Genomic DNA, 23,079 nt, shown 5'->3' with positions numbered 1-23,079 from the left:
TAAGCAGGGATAAATGGAGGGAATGACATATAAGGGTGATGGAGAGGACACAGGGGTGGGGAGGGTCAGGTGGATTTCATAGGGGGCAGAGAGATAGGAACAAAACATTGAAGAATGAGTTTGGAATTGAGGGCAAATTGCAAGTAATAGAAAGGAAGAAATGAGACCAGGAAGAAGGTGAAAGGTAAAATGAGGATAATGGGAAGATGGTAGAGGATGAAGCCAGGTGCAGTATTAAGGAAGAGGGGAAAAGTTTCGAAGGGAATAAGAATAGGAAGATGGGGCACCAGGAAGGAGAAGCAGATGTAGCAGAGCAAAGGAAAGAAGGAATGAAAGAATGAAAGAACGACAGGTTATAAATCCAACACTAGAATTACTTTCCATCTTAGAATTCAATTTGTTCCTTGAGAACAAACACAGTCTGCTGAATATAATGGGTTTCAGCCCCCACTAACCTACTCCCATGAATATCATTATTCACATCATAAGAAATACTCTACATCTATTTTATATGTACTCTCTTTGTATTTTCGGTATTCCTGAAACCTAAGGAAACAAAACTGAGGCTCCATTTTAAAAGGATTGATCACATATTCATGTGTGGCACTTACTGCGTGATTTCCTCTTGGACCTTGAATGATACAAACGTGGACTAAGCCTGCTAGACATGGTCTAACAAATGAAAAACCTGGTTAATATGTTTTGTATTTCTGAGACTCTTGGTCACTAGGCTTTGTTTGGAAAAATCCAAAATGCATTTGTCAAATATAATTTACATTGTCATCCATTATACTTTGAGGCGCATACAGGTCGTATCCCTATACGTGTTAGTAGTTTGCTGCGACTTCACCCTGCCCATCCAGCACAAGGCAGATAATTAATATTTTTATATTGCTGCTCCAATTTAGCATTGCAAGTAACAAATCTGCTCTGTTCTAGACAGACTCTGCAGTGCGCCTACAGGATTATAGTCGACCAGAATATCACAGCAGATATGTTTCAGCGTTGACACAGTCATCCCTGGGAAATTTCAGATAAAATGAAATAGGCCAGATAAGGCTGCGTGAGCTGCCAGTCCTGCATCATTGTATACCTTGGCATAGTGTACTGCACATACCAGTCACCCAGGCCGCAATCAATCAGTCATGCACTCACACATGCTCTCTCTCTCACACACACACAATTACACACAGCAACTCTGTTTAATTGACTTTACAACTTTTATACAAGCTTTGCACTAAAGGTCCATTAGATTCATCTAATTGTTAATTTCACGTATCCCATTAATCACTATACCCAACAGGCATGCAAATAAGACAATCATTATTCATCTTCTCATTGCATATCATGAGAAGATGTCAATTATTGCTGCAAACATAAGCACCAACGAGAGCAATACATGTTTCATTTCAGATTTAGATCCTGTGTCAGGCAAGGAAATACTAATATTGTCAACAGGGCATTCAGCTCTCTCCTCTTCTAAAAGTTTTCAAGGATTTATGCTTAGCTGTAGCACTTCCCCTGTGATCATCATAAATCTGTAACCCCGTCTTTGTTCTTCATGTAAATAAACAGGAAGAAATCTGCAAGAAACTGCGGCTCTTACATAACCACCGAGATCTGCTGCTTTTCATGCAGCAGGAAATCCCAGCTCTGTTGTCACTGGGCTCTCTTTTATCATGCTTCTCATTTCAAAAAAGCCAAAAAACATGAGTTTTATGTAAAGAAATTGCTACCTTTGCTCTGTGATGAAGCTGCAGCAACTGGCCCGAGTCAGTTTATAAATCATGTGAACTAGTAACGACCAGTTATTGATCTTTTCTTGATCAGTATTCATTGTGAAGAAAGTGTGGGTTTCGGCCATGTTTTTCTAAGTAAATGTTTTGAACATAGGTAATGTTTGTCCCATTCTTGTAATGATTTACAGAGAACTGTTGATTGTGCAAAAATATCCCGCAGTTGTTGCAAAATTTTGAAGTCCTGAGGTGTCTCCCTCTTGTATGTCACCACTAATGTCATTAGTGAAGGGACAAAAAGAGGCACCATAAACTCCACCCCCCCAGTCAGCAAATCCATATAATTCATCTGTTTTCCCTGGACAGAAGCTGAGGACAAAATTGCTCCAATATGCATAATCAGTGATCTAATCTACAAAGTAATTTACCAGCATTTAATGAAATGGCTTTTTCCAGGATTATGTGTGTATTATTTTTTCTTCACAGTACAAATATTTCTGAATGGAACTATTAGTACTATTTATTGTTCATGCCCCAGGAACCCTTAATCATTGTAAGGTGTGAGTGAGAAATATACTTCACCATTCCTATATATCTGGCACATTGTATCGCACCAACATCCCTGACAGGTTGGTCAAGATGCTCATGACAAAGGATGTCATGTTAAGTTCCCAGGTAGGAATACTGTTCTGTATCTGTCCATGCGTTCTGCACGTCCTGTCGTGGCGTATGTCAGTAATAAGATTATTACATTTTAATGCATGATCATTGTTCATGTTCATCAGTCCTGCTGTTGGAAGGATTGATCCTCATTATTTTCGGTTGTCACTGATTTGTAGCTTAAGCATTAAGGTCCTGATTGTGATAGATTACACTGACATTCTGCTTAGTGGCATTCAATATGACCCAGTTGAACAGCAGTGTTTCTAACTGTGATGACATTGTTCCAAAGCCAATGAGGTCTTTACACTTTGACTCTTTTATATACATGCTGTAAAACAAATAGCTTCCTTCTGGCCTGCTGTAAACATATTCAGGATGGAACAGTACATCTTTTTTTTTATGTAGTTTTTAATTACACCTATTCCCAGTCCACCTACTCCCTTTTACTCTGAGATTACTTGATCTTTTGGTCCATAAACTTCTAATTCTCATGCAGCTTTATTATGTTTTCACACATAACAAACTGTGGAATATATTGTCATATGTCGCTTGCTGATTTGTTATATTATAGAAATCCAACTTTGTTGAATCTTGAGCATAAACTTTTGCAAGATAAAATCTTAGACATAGGCATTTCAGTGTTGGGTGAACCACTGCTGGTTCATCACCAAAGAGTAATTGTTTGTTATTGCTGCCTTAATTGAATTTTGTATATGATTTGGAAAAAATGAATAAAAAAAATTATAATTACACCAAATACTAAATAGGGAATGTGTGGCTATGAGAGTGTTCATCTTGGAAGCTAATTGTAATTTAATTTTAGGTTTAATCCCTTAATAAAAATGTGTGTAGGTTTTCTTTTATATTTAGTCATTCTGTCATATAATTACTATCAAAAAAGTTAATTAAAAGTTAATTTTAGCCAACTTTTGTCTTTCCAAGTTTTCCTTTATAAATGCTTTAAGGCTACAGCTGTCAACATTACAGGTGTAGTTCTTTAGTGAACCTCTAGGGGAACATTTAGATAGTTGATGCCGAACTGGAAAAAAATTAATTCCTTTTGATAGCGACACCAAAAATATCCCAGTTAGTGCCATGAAACATTTCTAAACACTTTGTTGCTTAACACAATAACTTCTGCAGTCACACAGCTGATTAATAGCATTTAGAACATGTTACTGATAATGTCTAGAAGATACTAAGCATTTTAATTTAACAGATACTTAGCTTTATTTAGTATCAACAGTCACTTTATGTTATCGTAGAGAATGATTAACTGACTTAATGTAATAAATCAAATTTAACACATGGGTAACATTATCTGTAGGACAAAATGAGCCAGAGGTCAAACAAGGTCACCAAACGAAAACTAATCCGATCATCTCAAGAAATTTGAAAAGTTTTCACATTCTAAAAACTTAGTGTTGGAGAAATTGCTGCCAGCCTGCTGTTGGGATTTGCTAGTGAAACTAGATTGAGTCAGAGGGGAGTTAAGCCATTTCTCCACAAGTCACTGAAACTGCACAATATATTTGTGTGTCTGTCTATATCCTAGTCATTTTTTTTCTGACTGCTCACCCTTCCTTCCATCCGTCAAACCAACAAATCATCTATCAAGCCACACACTGATTCATCCATCCAATTAATCAGTCTGTCAGTAGATTTTGTGCTTGACACCTATTTATTATTAGTTATTTCATTTTTAAGAACCAGCTTGGACTTTAAACACCTGCTGACTGCTTACATTTAAATGCTTCCTTGTGCACAGAGCAGGAAATTGGATATCACCCCAAAACACACACATATATAAACATACACACACACACTACTATAGCTGAGTAGGTGGCAAGTGCCCCAGAACACTTACATTTAACTAATGGTTCAGATCTCTATCCCTCTCCCACCCTCTGTCTCTGTTTCGTGTGTGTGTGTTGAAAAAGAAAAAAAGACAGTGATGCCTGCCTCAGTTATCTGTAAGTCAAAAACACACGAACTATAGTCTGCACTCACTGATCTACAGTAAATGCCCTGTTTCTACCTAATTAAAGAGATTTACAGCATATAGTTGCACTAAATCATTTGGTATATGTGTCTGTATGTGGGTGTGCCTACCTATACTTAACTGACTTAAGAAATTACAGTACATATACACTTAAATATACATTCAATAGGTGTCTTCTGGTTGTTGATGAACCATCCCGGTGATGGATTGCTTACTGTTTTCCTCATTTATTTTCTCTGTCTCTTAAATTCCAGCTGCAGACTCTACTAATAATCTTCAGTTATTGTATATGGAACAGGTTTTTAAGATCATGAAGTTGACTGGGCTCACCTGACTCATAGTCGAGGCAGATTTGCACATGGAAGATGATCTTTCATTAACCATAAATAGTTGCAGCTGCCTAACCTTTATGTTCAATCCATAAAGGAGATAGATCAGAGAATGTCATTTTGAACATTATATGGTTGTTTTGGAAGCCACTGAAAACCTATTTTAACCTTTAGGTGCTCGATGTGCAAAATGTTTATTTTGTGTGGATGAGGAACAGCTGGCTAAGCAACACTTGTTAAAACCAGACCATGGCAAGACAGTAAAGTATACAGCAATGAACTTCCTATAATGTTTCCTGACAAGTGGTTACAGAACAATGCACACACTGTCTACACAAAGCTATGTGGATATGAACATTTCTTTGTTGAAAGGGAAATGAGTCAGAAATCAGCACAACATGGAAGCACAACTTGAGATTTTTAAGAAAGTGTTTGTGTGAAAATTAATTTAAATTGTTGACTGTTGAATTTTCAACTTAGTATTTAGGTCTAGTCTATATATTTATATGATCTAGCCATACACATAAGAATTTATAGTCTGGCTCTGTCTCTGTGGTGCTGAACCTCTGCCTTATGTATGCACAATGGGGTGCTGAATTCCAACAAAGCATTTGTTTGTGCATATATACCTCAGGGCACATACTGCTAGCTGCATAGAGCCTTCAATCAAATTGTTCCTTGTGCTGTGTCTATAAAAGATGAGAAAATGCACACTTGTCCACTGCATCGACACAGACAGTAGATTTCAGCACCATGGACAGAGCCTGTGCTTTTGCCTCAATTTGAAGCCACTGCAGCTTTTCTCTGACTTCACATGTTGATGCTTTGTGGGAAATCAACAACATCAACTTGTGACACAAAGTGTCATGAGTTTTGCCCATTTAGCCAAAATCAATACTGAACAAAGGTAAAGCAAAGAAAACCAATTCTTCTTCCTTCTGAAAGGAATCCAATCAGAGGAGGATAAGAGGAAAAATACAACAGGATGAAGAAATAGCTCTGCCTTCAGAGTCCAGCCTGTGTTTCAAATGTGTGCCACCGATGGCACTTGGTGAATCAGACCTTACACATTCACTTAACTCTTCTCTACATTCTCTTATCTCTTATCTGATATAAAGCTGTTTATGTAAAATTAATTGGCTTGTGTCCACGTGTTCACTTTTCACAAGTAATTCATGTTTTTCTGTACTTTAACATCTGTTGCACCTGTAGCTACAGTCGAGGCCCACTGCTTCTGTATGCTGGAGTGCAGTAATCAACAGAATAACTCAGAATAACTTTTTTTTACCTCACTTTGGCGCGTGAACTCTCTCTGCACAACGCTGACAACAGGCACCTGAAGCGCCAGCGAGACGAACTCCAGCTTGACGAACTCGTCCCAGTTCCGTGGAAAGGCGATCATGCTGGAAACCCCCTGTACGACCACGGTGTGACACACGCTCTCCATGAAGGACAGCGGGTCTTCGCCCTCGGGGCTGCCCGCGGAGGAGAAGGAAAACGCGGGCAGCTCGCCGAGACCGGACCCCACGGCCATTACAATCTCCAGAGATAAATTGTAGGGTAGCAATCCGGCCCGGTTCAGAGCCTCTGCAGCGAGTAGAATTGAATCTCTGGGTACGAACACGCGGTTCTCCCTCGAGGTGTTCTCCTCCCGCTGTCGTGTCTGGCTCTTACTCCTGCTGGCTCCTCGCTGGCTATTAACGGTGCCTCTAGTCCTGAGGTTTGCGTATCCAGGCGCGTTGGCACTTGTTTTAACCTGCTTTTCCATGTCCAACCTCGGCTCTCCGCTCCCAGTCAAGCCTCCTTCGGTGTCCCAGTCCTCAGAACCGCTGCCAGCAGTGGTGGAAAGCAAGCGGGGCTGAACGTGCAGAACCCCGACCCGAACCGTGTGGCCGATCCGTTTCAGAACCTGGCACGGCTGCGGGTGCGAGTGAGCGCACGGCGGCAGAATGACAAGAGCGCACAGTAAACATAAACATAATTGTAGCGATACCCCGGTGCCTGCTCGAGCTGCTGGGTCATTCATCATCATCATCACTGCTGCCTTCATCATCACCTCTCCACCGCTGCACCGGATGCCGCGTCCACCCACACACCGGCCGAACACCGGGGCCGCTCCGTTGGTCCCTCTCCTGGCGCCCTGCGTTTGGCCCTGGTGCGCCGCTCAGACCAGCTGCAGCACCCGCTCCAGTTTTAGCTCGTGGCAAAGTTGCGCGTTTCTCCACGTACACAGACAACAGGCTGTTGAGGCGCGAGATTAGGCAGGAGCCGCGCACAAGCAAAAAATTATCCCTAAAAGTGCTGTTTTTCATCTCAAAAGATTTTCATCATTCAAACCTTTTCATGACTGAACAGGCCATGGTAAAATGTCCACATATTCCAGTGGCAGGAAAAAAAACTGAAGCAGAGTGTAGGCAAGTCCAGAGGAGGAAATATCGGGAATAAAGATTAATGCGCATCAAACACATTCCAAAACAGTGAAATCCAGCACTGGAGACATCTGACGGCTTGGAAGGGCAGTTATCCCATTATTATCCAAAGCGCACTGCTTCATCCCGGTACTCGAGTTGGGAAAAAAAAAAAAAACATGTTTACCCCCCTCCTTGTTAAACACGAGAGTTGAAGCTATCCAGAGCGCGCGCGCCTCTGTACTGACACTTGTACCGGCGAGACCTCCGGCACCAGAGCGCGGTCTTCTGCGCACGTTCCAGTGAAATTTAACCCTCACTTTCCCTCCTCCCCATCCTCTTCCAAACTGTCAGAGAGGTTATGAACACAGAACACACAAGCACACGAACCAAATAAACACACGCACTCTTAGACAAACACACATTAGAAGAGACAAACGAATTAACCATGAAGTCAAACAGTCCTGTGAATTAACACGTGCCTGCTAGAAAAGGTACAGGACAAGGGCAAAATTACAAAGTAGATTCTCAAGCCATTTGTCACTTCTCACACAAGCCTGGTGCAGACTGATAAGATCAAGTGATATTCAGAAGAGCTTTAGCATCAGGCCCATGTGTGGAGCAATATATCTTATGTTGTTCACATTACAGTGTATTAGCCCTATAGCTAACTTGAATGTACTGCTGCTATTTTATGGAAGATTAATATTACCTCTCAATGTGTAGTAAAATTTGACTTTCATGGATCAGCAACATCATAATTTATTTATCCATAACAGCAGCGCTGCCTTAAATCAAATACAAGTTGTGTAGCTTTTTAGAGATGTCAGTGAAGTGTTGGTGTAGATTTGTGGTCATTTGCGTTGCTGTTACATTGGATTTCATAGAGGTGCTACATTATTACAGCATATGTGCATATAAACACCTGGAAGTCTGATGGGCCAGTGTGCAATATAAGATTGCATCAAACTAACAAAGGGTTGAATCAACACTTCTGGACAAGACTGCACAGGTGTTCATTAATATTGTGTCCTGGTTATGCTCCTTGGTGTGGCTTTACTCATCATAGTAGGCCTATAATATGACTTCTGCAGGTGACAAGGGTAAATATCTCAAGTTCAAATAAAAAAATAAAATGTCCTGCTGTGTGTGTGTGTGCGTGTGCGTGTGCGTGTGTGTGTGTGTGTGTGCGTGTGCACATTGTTTCAGTCAGTTTAAACAGCCATTTACTCTTACAAAGCTTGTTTAATTCAGTCATATGTAAGGGCACCTGACTAGATCATTAACAGAAGCTGAGGGAGCCAATGTGTAAGTGTGTGCTGCTGCTGTGGTAACCACACAGATCATAGGTCACCACTGACCCAATCAGCAGCCTCAGTTAAAATAGCAACCCAGATTATTGATTGGTTAATGGTCTGATCTGGATAAATAATTGGTTAATGGTCTGGCTTGAAATAAGAGGCACACCTATCAGGATACTGAAGATCAGTGACCCCGATCGATCTCATATGGCAAATGGTGGCACAAGAAGGGAACACGAGAGACAGAAAAGAGAGACTGACAGGAGAGGAGGAAGCAGAGGAAGAGGTGGTGACCACATGTGATAGGAGCAGAAGGAGGAAAGAGAGGCAGAGATCATGGAGAAAGGGATTAGAAGTACAAGAGGTGGGGATGGAGAGGATGATGGGAGGAGAAGGGAGAGAAGAGAAGTAGATATGGAGGTAGATGAAAACGGAATGTGAGGAAACAGGCAGGACAAGAGGCTGCTTCAGTCTGCAAGCTCTAAAGAATGAACAGTATTACAAACAGGAGAGAAAGATATTTCACTCACAAAATGAAACAACAGAAAAAGAAGAAAATTGCATTGAGAGCAAGATTCAAGATGAGATTCAAGAGTGAATCTTTGAAAGATACATAGTTTTTGCTGCACGAAAAAGCAATCCTGTTTTTATTTTTATTTTGAACTGTGGTGGAGTTCAAAATATCAGGCAGTCATATGTTGCACATGGCTTTCAAAAGGCTTCAGAGTCAGATTTTTATTTTTAATTCCAACTCTTGATGAAAGTATGTTAATACAAATATTAAAGATTAACGCTGCCATTTGAATTAAGTTTAGGGCAGGAAATCCTTACTTTTTTATATTTTATTGTTAGCACTGTCAAATTCAAGCCATTTTCCTTGGGCCTCTCTGGTAGAGATTAATTGCAACTGCAACTATATAGCCCATTTAAAACAACCAGGCTGAGCCAAAGTGCTGTACAATAACACAACATAATACAATACAATGAATGGATAATTAAAATAAAATAAAATAAAAGAACAAATATAAAAATGTAAAACTTGACTGTAAAAAGTCATGCTGATTTGAAGGCCAAGGAGTAGAAATATGTTTTTAACTGAGATTTAAAAACAGGTAGACTAGGAGCTAGTCTGACCTGAAGAGGCGGTTTATTCCACAGTCTGGGGGCTGCAGCAGAGAAGGCTCTGTTCCCTCGGCTCTTGAGCCTGTTTTTTGGTGCTAGAAGTAGCAGCTTGTCATTGGACCTCAATGACCGTGAGGGGACATGGACTTGTAAAAGTTCAGAAATATAAGACAGTGCTAAACAATTAAGAGCTTTAAAAACAAATAAAAGTATTTTAAAATCAATTCTACACTGGACTGGAAGTTAGTGAAGAGAGTCCAGGACTAGAGTGATGTGGTCTCATTTATGGGTTCTAGTAGGCAGTCGAGCAGCAGCATTTTGTACTAGCTGTAAGTGGGACAGTGAGACCTGGCTTACTCCAAAATAAAGTGCATTGTTATTGGCAGGGTGTTGAACTTTCCATTTTAGCTCAAAGAAGGAGAACCTCGAATTTGAGATTTTAGTATTCCATCAACAATTCGTGTGCAGCACAGGTCATGAGGGAGAGTTTGGCCATATGCAGATGACAGGCCTCTCTGTATCAAAGACTCATTTTCTTGTTCAACTAAACTTGTATCTTAGTGGACAATATGTCATTATTTGGAAACACAGTATGTGTGGATATTATTAGTTGTTAGTCATAGAATGTTTTTTTTTTCTTTTTTTTTTTCGGGCATTTCTGCCTTTATTGATAGGACAGTGGAGCGAGAGAGAGAGAGAGAGAGAGAGAGAGAGGGAAGACATGCAGGTCGTTTGTGACAGCCGGCGTCCCCTGCGTTCGTGGACGGGCACGCTACCGCTATGCCACCAGTGGCCCCCAGTGATAGAATGTTATCTCTAGAGAAGAGGTCACCATTTTTTCAAGGCTAAAACTTGCACTTTAGTTGGATTTTGCAAAATAACTGAAAGCAGAACTGCAGTGATAATAGTGACCTTTAGCATCATGCACTGCTGATAATTTGTAATAGTCAGTGATGTGAAACAAAGTATGGCAATGGCTGTTTAGAGTTTGATATAATTTGAACACACACACAGACACACACACACTTTACTATTCATTTGTGACAGTGGTGCTATGTTAACAGTCTTGTACCTGGCCTTGACTTTCTGTTTTTCTTTGCATTTTTCTACCCATCAGCTGTCTTCTTGTCTTCCTGCTTATAGGCCCTCCTGATTTCACATGCCTAGCCACCTGCCATGCTGGTACACCTATAAGTCTGCCATTCTCTTTTGTACCTTCCTGCATACCTGTCTGATTGAATGTTCATTCATGTGAGCATGTGTCCACTTTGGTTGTCTGATTTGCAGACCGCTCCCTTCACCTGTGCACTCTCTTGCGTAATTGTCTGCTTGTCTGTCGCTCTGCCTCTCTGCCTGGCTGCTAGCTTGTCTCTCTCTGTCTTCTTCCTGTACAGTGGCGCTGCAGGCTTCTCTGACCCTTTTCACCTGCCAGCCATATTCCTCCATGGTTCAATTCCCCCACCAGCAGCAGGGCTCATAAACATATATAAACTATAGGCACAAAAAACACCATAAGGTTAGAGCACCTATTAGAAAAACACCTGAGTGTAAAACAAATATTTATATATATATATAGTTTAGGTTGGATTTCTTTTAGTTACACAGTTCATAAAAAAGTTACCTGATATCTGTCTGATAGTATTTTTTATCCTTTTTGAGACAGCTGTGAGAATTTCACATTAAGACTGAGAAATACTGGGACACAAAAGGATCATGGTGAGCAGGGTGACTAACGATAACTATTGTTTTGCTTGGGTTTGCATAGAAGCCTTTGTTCAGTCAAGCCAACATGAGCAAAGGCCTGATGTAGTTTCCCTGATCGGTGTACATCCGACCCCTTGTACTTTGGAGTACAAGGGGTCCTTTTAACAATTTTTTTTAAACACATTTTGTATTACACACACACACTTATTTGCTGTTTTCTTTCTGAGTATCAAACAAAGAGATTTTTTTTTTGTTAAAAAATGCATGATTTAACATACATTGAATGATGTATATTCTGTAGAAATCAGACTTGTGTAGATTATGCAACCCCCAAAAAATCTTTTGAAACATTGTGATTGGGCGTTAATACTTCAATCATAACCAATGTTCCCAGAGAAAGAGTAAAAAACAAAGTGATACACTTGCCATTAATCAATCACCAATAGTGTGAGATTTCTTACACACATCAAGTGACTTGTTGGTAATTTCAACATGTTAGAATTCATGTATTGTACAGTGTAATCTAAAACAACCTAAGCAGCAGTTAATCTCTAAGTGAGCAACAACCTGCATTCAAATATTGTGCATACTATCACTCATGACAAAAGAAGTAAAGAAAAAAGAATATTTACATGCTCTCAACTGTGCTTCTGTACGAAGACAGCACTGTAAGAAGGACTAGCTGTTCATTTTTTGAAAATGACAGACTTTATGATCCAGTCTAGGTCACAGAATACAAAAAAGCAATAAAACCACCATCCTAAATGTGCACATTGGAATATATATGCAGTATGATGCAGGAGAGTGCTCTGCAGAAGTGTTTTCAATGGAATGCAAAGGTGATATGGAACAAGACAAAGACTTTCATATAAAATGGCAGAGTGAGATTCTTTCACAAATACCTTTCAATAACCTTGAGAGTTTGGAGTAAGTCTATTGTGGGTCCTTTACTCATATTTATTTGCCATTTAGGCTATAGACTAAATAAGAATACAACATGACAAGATGGGCAGAACTGCAGCAGAGACAAAGAACTCATATATACTCTGAAAGAGTATGAACTTCAAAAGTTCTTTTTATTACTTTTGCTTTCTAATCAACATTTTAGCTAACCTCTTTTTTTTTATCTCACAGACAGGCTGACTCTCTCAGTTTGGACCATTTGGACCATTGCCCCAGATTACGAAACTCTGATTCAGCAGAGGAGAACAAAAACTTTGTTTTCAGGTGGTCACCCAAAGGACAGCATGGTGCCACACAGACCAGGAGTAGGGAGGGCTGAGTCCTGTTGTGCTATCTCTACTGCCTTATTTTATCTCTACCACTAAATTTATTGTTGCATTTACCTTCCATCTTTCATCCCATTTTCCCCATATTTTGGTCTGAGGTTTTCAGAACCTTCCATTTTGTCATATGAGCAAAAACGAACAAAAGCAAAACAAAACAAACAAACAAAAAAAAACAAGTTTTACCTGAAATTGTTTGGAAATACAGAGGAATTTTTTGGTTTAATGTAGTGTCATATTGTAGGAACTGTCATCCAATTGTAATGATATTTTCAAATAGTTGAAGAAAAAGAGACCACAGCTCTGCCCAATTTTTTAAATAATGTTATACTAAACACACACCAAAAAGTAAGCAGATATATGTTCTGGACATTAGCATCACTTCTCAGTGGGCAGATGTGTGATGAAGTTAAAAGACTGCAGGAGGTGGCTTAAAGCTACTAATGGTGCAATGATGTTGGAGTGTCTGAAAGAAAAATGAAGTCGAGGCAGGGCATTTTTTTTTATTTTTTATTTTTTTTAATTTTTTTTTTTTACTCTCACTAATTGTGAGAATGAGAAAAATTTTACCACTACAACTCGAGCGCCTGTCTTAGGTTTGTCTGTGTGTTTGTGCACTACCACACACTTAAAACTATTGAAGAGAGAGGTGTTTATCCATTGAACATGTATCCCTTTTTACTATTTTATAGATTCAATATCAACACAACATGGAAGAATTCCAGTAACAGGTAACAATATACTATACAGTGTTTTATGTCCTTATGCCACATGTAATGGGATAACCGTTTCTTCTTGATTCATGTAAAACATTCAAATTTGTCAGTCTGATCTGAAATACCACATTGTGATGCATAATGTGTTAGGTAAATGCATCTGCTGACATCAGCAGTACTTCAGTTCCGTCAGTACTTCTCACTCATCTCAGCGAGGTGCTTATTATAGGAGCCCGTGTGCATTTTCATTTATCCGGCAGATGACACAGAGACAAGAGAATGCTGATATTGACAAAGACCAGAGGCCATCATTCTAGTGATGCTAATCTCACACTGACGTCAGCTTCATGCTAATCACTAACATGCCACCCTCTCTTACGAAAAGGGCAAAGCTCTTCATATGAATAGAATGCTAATGTTGACACTCTCAAAATGATATGGTTGTGCAACGCGTAGCTAAGAAGTTTTCTAACCTAATCTCACTTTTGCCCAGTGTGTTCGATTCTTAAGAAGAGTGAAACCACTGACAAGAACAATGTTTTGAAAAGGTTATTGCAGTTTTCTGTTTATCTCAATAGAGGAGTAAACAATAGACAGATTCCAGTATCATTTAATTTTAATCATTTTCTTTTGCTCCACATGAAATATAGAGCTGAGGGTCATTTATATAACAAAGAAAAGAGAAAGGGCCTATATACAAATTATTTTGCCAAGTAGGTGGATAGTGAGAGACATGTGGATGGGGCCTACCAGCCATGGTGAACCCCAGAGGTAATGTTGCCTGTGGAAAGTGATGGATTGCTTGTTGTGACACAGGGCTGTATTGGAGAGATGGGATGCATCGCGAAGTGATAGCCTGAGATGCCCAAGCATCCTGAATGTGATTAAGAGGATGGATTTACCTTTATTATAATTAATGTTGATGATGTAATTAATGAATTATGTAATATTAAGTGTGCTCTGCAATTAATGGTTCATATATGGATTTGATTGATGGCATTTTTTAAATCGTTTTGTCCCCCTCATATAGCACTCATGAACGCAGTGCATTCATGCATGGCAAGAGAGAGGTTGTTGCAAATAAACTGTCTGAATGCTGGTGGGACAGGTAGAGAGGATACACTATAAGACAATTCTCAAATCTTTCAGTATAAAAAGTATGCTTGAAAGTCAAAGTTGTCAAATGTGGCAAGTTCTGTACACCATTGGCCTGTCAAGAAGGAGGTGTCAAAATGCAGAGCACATGGCTGAAGAATTTGGACACATTATGGTCCAGGAGGTATATGGGCATTGTGCTGGTTCATGGCTTGGAGATACCCAAGTGTCAATCCCCTCACATTTGCTGCCAAAGGAGGGGATCTGTGAAGGGTAGGACACAGGAGATTTTAAGGAGGTTATAGCGGACATTGGCTGGACTGTTCAGTATTTTTGGAGGAATGCAGGTGGTGAATCTGCCTCTCTGGTGAATCTGCTAGAATTCAAACATGAATTGGTTAAGTAGTGGCTAAGTAGACCTCCTTCAATATTGAAAAACATTGCAGTCTTATGAAATCTATGGTTCTTCTAATAATGAGGTTCTCCCTTAGGAAAACAACATGGAGTTTGCCTAAATTAGTCAGTTAAGACACAGGGAAAAGCTCAGACCTTTGACTAAAACCTGTTAAACAGTAAACAAATAAATCTGCAGAAACAAAATTTAAAAAAAGCCCTTCAGTAATACAGTTTTTCCTCAAAGGCAAAACACAGATAAAATTACACACTTTTTCTCTTTGGTTCAAAAGGGATTTTACTCCCAGATGTTTTGTTTCTTTTTACCAATGAAAAGGAGCATGGTGTGACAGATGTGATGTCACATGCATACTGTAGCTGGCTGTGTTTCTAACACTCCCATATTCTCTACCAATGTGTTCATGTGCACTTCATGTAAAAGGGGTGAACGTGACCAGCACACAATATCTTACTGTTTTCTGTCGATAATGAGACAGTGTTTATCCAGACAGATTGAGATTGACAATAAGTACTATCCCATCAGCTAAAACCAACACAGCTGCCCGAGATTGTGGAGCCATAGGCAGAAATATTTAATTGGTGGGCAAACTCAAACTGAGAAAAACCACATCGCTAGATTTATTGAAAGGCATGAGACATATGCTGCACTGGGGAAAATATTTTTTGCTGTAGTACAATATGTAAAAACAAACCATACTAAAGGCTGAAATGTAATATCAAAACAAAAAAAAACAAAAAAAAAACAAAAAAAGAATTTTTGAAAACTATGCAGCAAATCTCTCATGGATCTAGACCTAACAACAAAACTATATCTGTAAACCCAATTTGTAAACACAATGCGTTGGAGAGAACCTGCACCTCCGCATTTGAATCAAGGGAAACAAAGTCGATTTTCTACCCCAATTTCTCATCATTACATAAAGTCATTTTCACTAAAAATAGATGCAAACCTGAGTGAGCACATTAGCACGCACATAAACACCTGCATGGACAAACACACCTTATTAAACCCATTCCCTAATCAATAGACCTGACTGGTTAGAGCCTTATCCTCCCTTACTCTAACTGTGCTTTTGTGTTTTGTAAGCCTTGAGGCGCCTGTGTGAAAGACTTCAAGCTTGAAATTCAGTCAGTCAGTCAGTAAGTCAGTCAGAAACAGGTTTAACAGAAAATAAATAGATTTTTTTTTTTGTCCCACAGAGGTGTTCTGGAAACAGCCAAATGATGAGGTAAACAACAGGAAACAGCTTTTGGATGATAAGCTGCATGTAAGCTGTGAAAGCTGTCTGGGAGGCAGCTAAATTACTTTATTTTAATGAGGCAAATGTGAGTGTAGCATTCCACATGGATATGATATAGGACAAACCTAACAACAACCCCAAGTTAACCTAAAATGTAGAGTCAGTCACAACAAGAAGCTGTTTTCGCATGCATTTGACTTTAATCCCGTATGGTAGATACCCTGGATACTGCAAGCAAACCAATAATAATGAATGTCCCTATATGTCTATTATTTTGGATGACACCATTTTAGGAAAATATACCAAAACAGATCTTCTTGAAGATTACATGAAAAATATACAAAATACAGCATAACCTCAGTTCTTGTTTAGACTAAATCTAAATAGTGGGTGGTCTGTGGGTGTGAGAGCAATAGCATCTGTGAAAAATTCTTCTCAAATTAAGAACGATGTTTCCAGAAACATTTGGTGAGGTGGTGATCTTTAGAAGTCTGAGTACTGTAAAACTGTACTGCTTAAAAACTGCAATATTCTGTTAAGCGGAACATGACTGACATTTACAGATGCCTGAGCTGCTCAAGTGCCAATCAGTAGGTAAGACAGGGGATGCTTTAGGTAGTCTGATTTGCATTACAATCCTATTACAATTAAATATGCACTGAAATAAATGCTGTTTTGCCAAGAACATAGAGAAGGTACTGAGCAGTGACAACAGGTCAACATGTTTGTTTACAACAGTAGCTAATTACACACAGAAATAAGGCTGTAAAGTTACATTCAAGTACAGACTAGAAAACTTCCCCCAGCAACATTTTGAGTTCAGGGACTCTGTATCCAGTCACAGCCTTTTTCTATCCACAAAGTAACCTGTTCACCTGTTTTCACTCCACATATGCCAGTTATTGTTTGACTCAAGGTTTGAAGCACCAGTAATATGACATGTTACTAAAACCTCTGAGCAGAGCAGTAAGCTGTCCTTGAATGCATCATAGAGATTTTTCAAACAGATCTCAGCCCATTTCAGAAATTGGAAATTATTGAATGTAGTTCATTGAATTGTCTCTTTAGAGTCTGATTTTAACACTATACTGGAATGCAGGATTTGTGGTTTATGGAATAAAACCTATGGTATAGTCATTCAACCCAACTATGAAACACCTGGGAACAAAACAGGCAGCACTATGGATATGAAGTAAACAGTGAAGGGTTCAGACTTCTTCTTATAATGAGGAAGGCAACTTTTGGGCAAAGTGCAAGCAAACTGAAACCTTTAAGAGTGAGGGATAAGAAATTCTAAATACCTGAATTATCAATATATTTTTATCCTAGTAGGGAAAGTTTTGTTGTCAGTGCCTGAAGAGTCATCTGATGGTGTGTAGTGTAGTGTTTCAGTCATCAATTATAAGCAAAAGTGAATAATTACAGTTATTGCCACCAATTAGCAGGACTGTGAATATCAATGCATTATTTTTTTATACACTGTCAAGACGATTATCTGTTCACTCACCTTTATAATCAAAGTCTCGGGAACTAGCAAAAGTAAAACAATTTGAAACTTATGATGAAGAAAAATCAGAAAAACAACATGAAGAAAAACATCATCAAGAAAAAAATGTCTTCCCTATGAAGCTCCAAGCAGTTCATTTATAAAGTCGACTTGGGGTATTTGCTAATTAATGAAATATAAGCTTGGATCGAGTGACACAAAAACAGTATTTTTTTGTTGGACTCTAAATTGCTCTTCAGAGAGGTCTTCGGATTTAATTCCAAAATTTCTCAGTTTCTTAACAAGCTCTCCTGGCCTTCAAATAAAAACTACTTCAACCTAAGACTTTCAAACTCACATGCCTCGTTCTTCCCATACACCACGTATTCACAGTAAAACTTTCTAGACCCTTCGATCCACCAGTTGCTCAGGATGAATTTCCCACCATTGCCACCCGAGCCCTGACCCTTCAACCTCTTACCCCGTTAGTCTAATTATGCCTACTGTATGTCTTCCATATAACATTATTCATTAGCCAGATCTTTGTTGTTGCTCTACTGTCATTGTGTTGTAGTCTGCCTGTTCTTCTAACCCAGCCTTTTTATTGCTGCCACTTTAGACCTGCTGCCTGACTTCTATTTGCCAGACTGACTGCCTTCCATTTCCCCCAAATTGCCCAAACCTGTTATTTAAGCACTGATTCCTATAAATTGCTTTAAATTCCTCTGGCTCTAAATGTGTCCACATGCTGCAGGTTGCAGTTTGTACTTGAACAACAACTAAGGTTTCAGATAACTATAATAACAGTGAATTAAAAAAGGTAATGGTCAAATTTCTCATGTTAGGTGAGCTCAGCTTATATAATTAGAAACGCAATCAAATGAACAAAATGATGTGCAAAACACCTGTCCACAAGCACACCAAGTTTAATAATACAAAATATAGTACGGTTATAAGTCTTCATCCTTAGTGGGAAGCTACCCAGCAATATATAAAGTAATTTAAAATATAAGCATCTAAGATAGTGGAAACCTAATCTAGACACACCCTGGGTATTATGAAATCTCAGGTGATCAATGATGACACGTTAACAATAACAAAAAAAAAATTAACTTGGCCCCATTGCTTTGATTTGCAAGGGTAGAAGGGGAGTTTTGGCCTTGTGAGCAAAAAAAAAAAAAAAAAACCTCTGGGGGGCTGAAGCACAAGGCTATAGTTTAAGAAAGTCTAATAAAGTGCAAATTATCTTAATCTTATCTTTCGCTCTTTTGAGGCACTGGTGTGAGCTTCAGTGATCTACTATAGATTCCTGAGGTAGTGCAACCAAGTCACACAGTGGGTTAGTCAGCCGTGACCTCACCTTCAACTAACTCTAATTCACCAGGTGAAAAGAAACAGACACTTTACAAATGAAATTGCATGTCCAGAGCACAGATAAATCGGACAAGAGGCACTTCAGCTGTCTAATGTCACAGCATAATAATGTTATACTGCACTGGATGTAACTAGTTATGCAAATGGAATCATTAATTAATTAGAAAACACTTCTATTGTATGTCAAGCTGTCCTCACACAGGCTGTATCTTTAAACAGTTAGCAATTAGAGTAGTTCTCACCAAATTGGTTGTCCCTAATTAGTATGGATAGGTATGAAACAAGGTGCTCCAGAATCTAATCAGGCCATCCACAGTGTTAGCTGAATCAGTGGGGTCAGCGTGAAGGCTGTATTGTTGTTTAGGTTCTGTATTGCATATTCATTGAATTATTATGAAGTCAGCAGTTTTAGGATGATGTGACTAATTTAAGGTAGAACACAAGACGATTCTGCCGTTTGTGTGTACGGTAAATGAACTGTGCTGCTGAGTGTGTCAGATTCATGCAGTTTTCTGATATCTCCAGATGGAAATAGTCAGACACACTGCCTGTAAGCAGGTCAGACTGTGGCAGTGTTCCCTGAACAAAACCCTCAGTATCAGCCTGTCTCTCTGTGAAATCAGCTAAATAATCCAATAATATTTTGCACCCTCTTATTTCTAGAAGGCACTGGAGTCAGCATTTAGTTCATTTCTCAAACTTTTCTCTATTTTCTGTTTTGTTGAGGCAGGGGATTACTGGCTCGGCAGGGGGGCCCCCTTCGCTGAGGTATTACACTACAAGCTCGCCTGAAATGATCTGCTGCTCTCTTACTGCTGCGTTTCTTTGAATGCCTGTCCCCCTCTTTCTGAATGTCACTTGAGCTGTCTGTCTGTGACCATTTCTGAAATTTATGTTGCCACTTCTCTTTACTACCTAAAACTAACTGTATAGCCTTCATTCCTCATAAATATCCCCCTCCTTCATCCTCGCACCATTTATACCTCTCTCTTTCCCTCTGCTCTTCTCCTCTGATGTAGTTATGAGAGTGTCCTTTCCTTTTTCTGTTTGCCTCTATTCATAGTGCAGAACAAGTAATGGCAGAGTAGGAAAGGAGATTCATTTTCTGTCTCCACTCTGTCACTATTTCATTGCCCCACTGTGTCCATTTCAGTAATAGAGCCATCAGAAACTTACAGGGGCTTAATGAGGCAGCAATTAACCAACAGTCAGATTAGTGTGTGTGTGTCAGTGTATGTGTGTGTAGATGTGTGTGTGTGTTTGTATCTGTTGTGAAACACTGATTTTAGTTCTGCATATCCGTGTCCACATGTGCATTTGCGTGCCATTTGTATGTGTGTGTGCCATCACGTCAAACTCTTCATGATAGTCTGCTTCCATCATTTCAACGGTTTAAATTATGACAGCAGTTTGGCAGAGTAATCCATTGCACATTTCACATCTTATTTCTCCTAAATGATGTGTCCATTTCAAAGAAAGTCAAGATCAAAATGCAATTTTGCCATATATTTACATCAGAGTGCCCAGTGCACTCAGGCAATATGTGATTTGAGTTTTTAAAATGAGAATCTGTGATAAATTTACACTTGAACATGTTTGCATTTAGCATTACTCAAAGAGGTCAAAATAAAGAACATTTTACAATTGCCATAGGTTGACACTGCCATTCATATCACAGTGCCACTACTGAGCAGTTAATTATGCAATTTAGGTGCTCCAGTAAAATGTACTCTCAAATACTGGTTCTGGTAAATGGAAATATATTACATTAAATTAAAGATAGAAAAAAAGAAAGGAAGGCAGTTTTATTGATAGACAAAACATTATGAAAAACATTCAGAGCTGCAACACCACTTTAATTCTAATTTATCTTTTCTAAACTCAGTCAATCTGATGATGGACTGTGCCCTGTCTGTACTAATGGTAAGGATCATCTACTGACATTTACTTGACATTACTTGCTCCTCTGAATCTCTATATGATAGAACTTTATCCTAGTCTGAGCCAAATATATGAAGTACAACTTCATAATTTATTACCATGTACATTTTCTCTCTTTCCCTACTGTATATTTCTCTCTCCTTTCCAATTTCTTTCAGTCACACTCCCTCTTATATTCATTTGCTTTGAAAGCCTGTTGATCCATAACATAAAAGACAACCCTCAGAGAGCTCAGGCAGTAATGAAAAAATTGTGATAAGCTCCCAGCTCTTTTTCACTCTGTGGAACTGTATTCCGTTCCCCGTTCTGAGCTAAATGAACCTTGGTGGGTCCTTGATGTGGTTTTTAGTTTAGATTTCTAAATTCACAGGCCTTGGAACTAGCCAGTCTATCACCCTTTCTAATTTTCAGCCTGTTGTCACTTTTTGCTCTGTGTGAATATGCTTTCCACAAATACTGCCCTGGATTATTACTATTAGACCCACTCATACACAAGAGCATGTTTATTTATGTACATATGGCCAGGAAAACAATAGTGGCATCAGAAATGGTGCACAGAGAAAGTCCTTAAACAATGAAATGGTGTCATTATTTAGGCTTGGCTTGCTGTTGGCTTTCAGAAGCTGCACTTAGCATCTCATTTTAGGTTCAACCAGATCTCCTGTGAATTACCATCATGTGCATATACTGGCTTAATCCAGGTAAAATTATACTTCTGCCAAAACCTATTTTGCTGATGCAAAGTGGTTTCATAACATAATACTGTGGGAAAAAAAACATTGTTTTGGTTGTAATTTACCACTTTAAGAACAGGGGGTGTACAATGGTGTTACACGTGGACTGTGTACAGGAGATGTTGTGAAGACATGCTTACTGGGTTTATAGCACTGCTGTGGCTAAGTGAGGATGAGTGAGTCCGTTCACTCAATTAACCAGGGAAGATTCGTTAACTGTGCAGTATGAAGGTTTGCAGATGTTCAATCATTGGACAAAGGTTTATTAAACATGATAGCCCACAGAGTCATGCCAAAATGATTTTCTCTAAATGTGCAGACAAGCTTCTGTCATGGGAGTTATACTGATACAGTTTGTTCCTTGCTCTTCAGTTTGTTCCAGTCTGCTACAATGATACAGGATGCCTATCGTATAATACAGTATTCATCCATTTTGGAAAGGAATGTAGAAAGGGTGTTATTACTCTTTTAACTGCTTCTTGGTAAGTACTGCATATTATGTTTCCCTTAAGGCGAACCATGCCCTATTTCATATTTATTGAGATGTTGTATTGAACAGATTTGAAGTTTTGCCACTAGCTCAGAATTTTCTATTGCTTCTTTAACTTTTGTATCCTTTGGAAGAAAGTATATATTAAAATCTCTTTCTTAGGTCTTGCTCTCACTCGCTTTCCTTCCCTCTCCCGCAGGGATAAAACAGTTGGAGACTCACTTTGGTCAAAGGAGATACTGCTGAATCTCTAGCTGCTCTACTTAAGACTTCTATACACAGACAGTTACACAGAAAACCTTGCAAGAGTGCTGTTAGATCTCTGGCAACCAGGACCTTTGACTCAGATGAGCAAAGATAAAAATTAGGGAAAACATAAAAGATGAGGCAAGCATAGACAGAGAGAGAGAGAGAGAGGTAAATAAAGAGACAGAAGTGAAGGTTTTCAGCTTCTCCTCATCTGGATGCCTGTCCAGTCAGCAGCTTTTGGCTGTGGCCTCTTATTCAATGCAAATGGGGTTTTCAGAATACTGTACTGCTACATTATATTTGCTGAGACTGGGGCACCCTGATAACGCTTGACTTCTCTCCTGCTCACTTGCTCTTTATTTCTTTTCATTCCATGATACACATGCTGCTCCGTCAGTTCTTTTTGTTCTTTCTCTTTTTCGCAGTCTGTCTACCATCCATTTCTGTGTTTGTGTGCCAAACTCACCTCCTTTTTTTTTTTTCCTCCTGCTCACCCTCACACTCTCCATTATCCAGCTGCCATCATAAGAAGGGACAGAGCCTCACTGCTTTTCAGTGATTTCATGGTGCCTCTTTAAAAGCATATTGGACAAGTTCAGATCTTCTTTTTCTGCATCTATTTTTAGCACTGAATGGCACATTAAAGTGTTGAACCCTTAACCCTGTCAATATTATGTTCTGATAACTGAGCTACCACTACTCACAACAGAATAGTCAGTATTAAACAAACTGAAGACTTAAAGATGGAAAAGCAAGTGCATATTTTTCAGTATTTATTTAGAATATCA

General features: G+C 39.1%; 1 protein-coding gene across 1 annotated transcript in view; it reads right to left on the bottom strand.

Moving 5' to 3' along the window:
• The window catches only part of grin3a (glutamate receptor, ionotropic, N-methyl-D-aspartate 3A), a 35,247-nt gene extending 28,464 nt beyond the window's left edge, over positions 1 to 6,783 (bottom strand). The window contains exon 1 of the mRNA XM_026297883.1: positions 6,019 to 6,783. Coding sequence (XP_026153668.1) covers positions 6,019 to 6,783 — 765 coding nt within the window. The remainder of the gene's footprint in view (positions 1 to 6,018) is intronic.
• Between the last annotated feature and the right edge of the window lie 16,296 nt (positions 6,784 to 23,079).

The sequence above is a fragment of the Mastacembelus armatus genome, chromosome 12 (genome assembly GCF_900324485.2).
Source record: "Mastacembelus armatus chromosome 12, fMasArm1.2, whole genome shotgun sequence".
NCBI classification, from domain to species: domain Eukaryota; kingdom Metazoa; phylum Chordata; class Actinopteri; order Synbranchiformes; family Mastacembelidae; genus Mastacembelus; species Mastacembelus armatus.
Note: the sequence above shows the minus strand (reverse complement) of the source record. Positions and strands in the feature narration are given on the sequence as shown.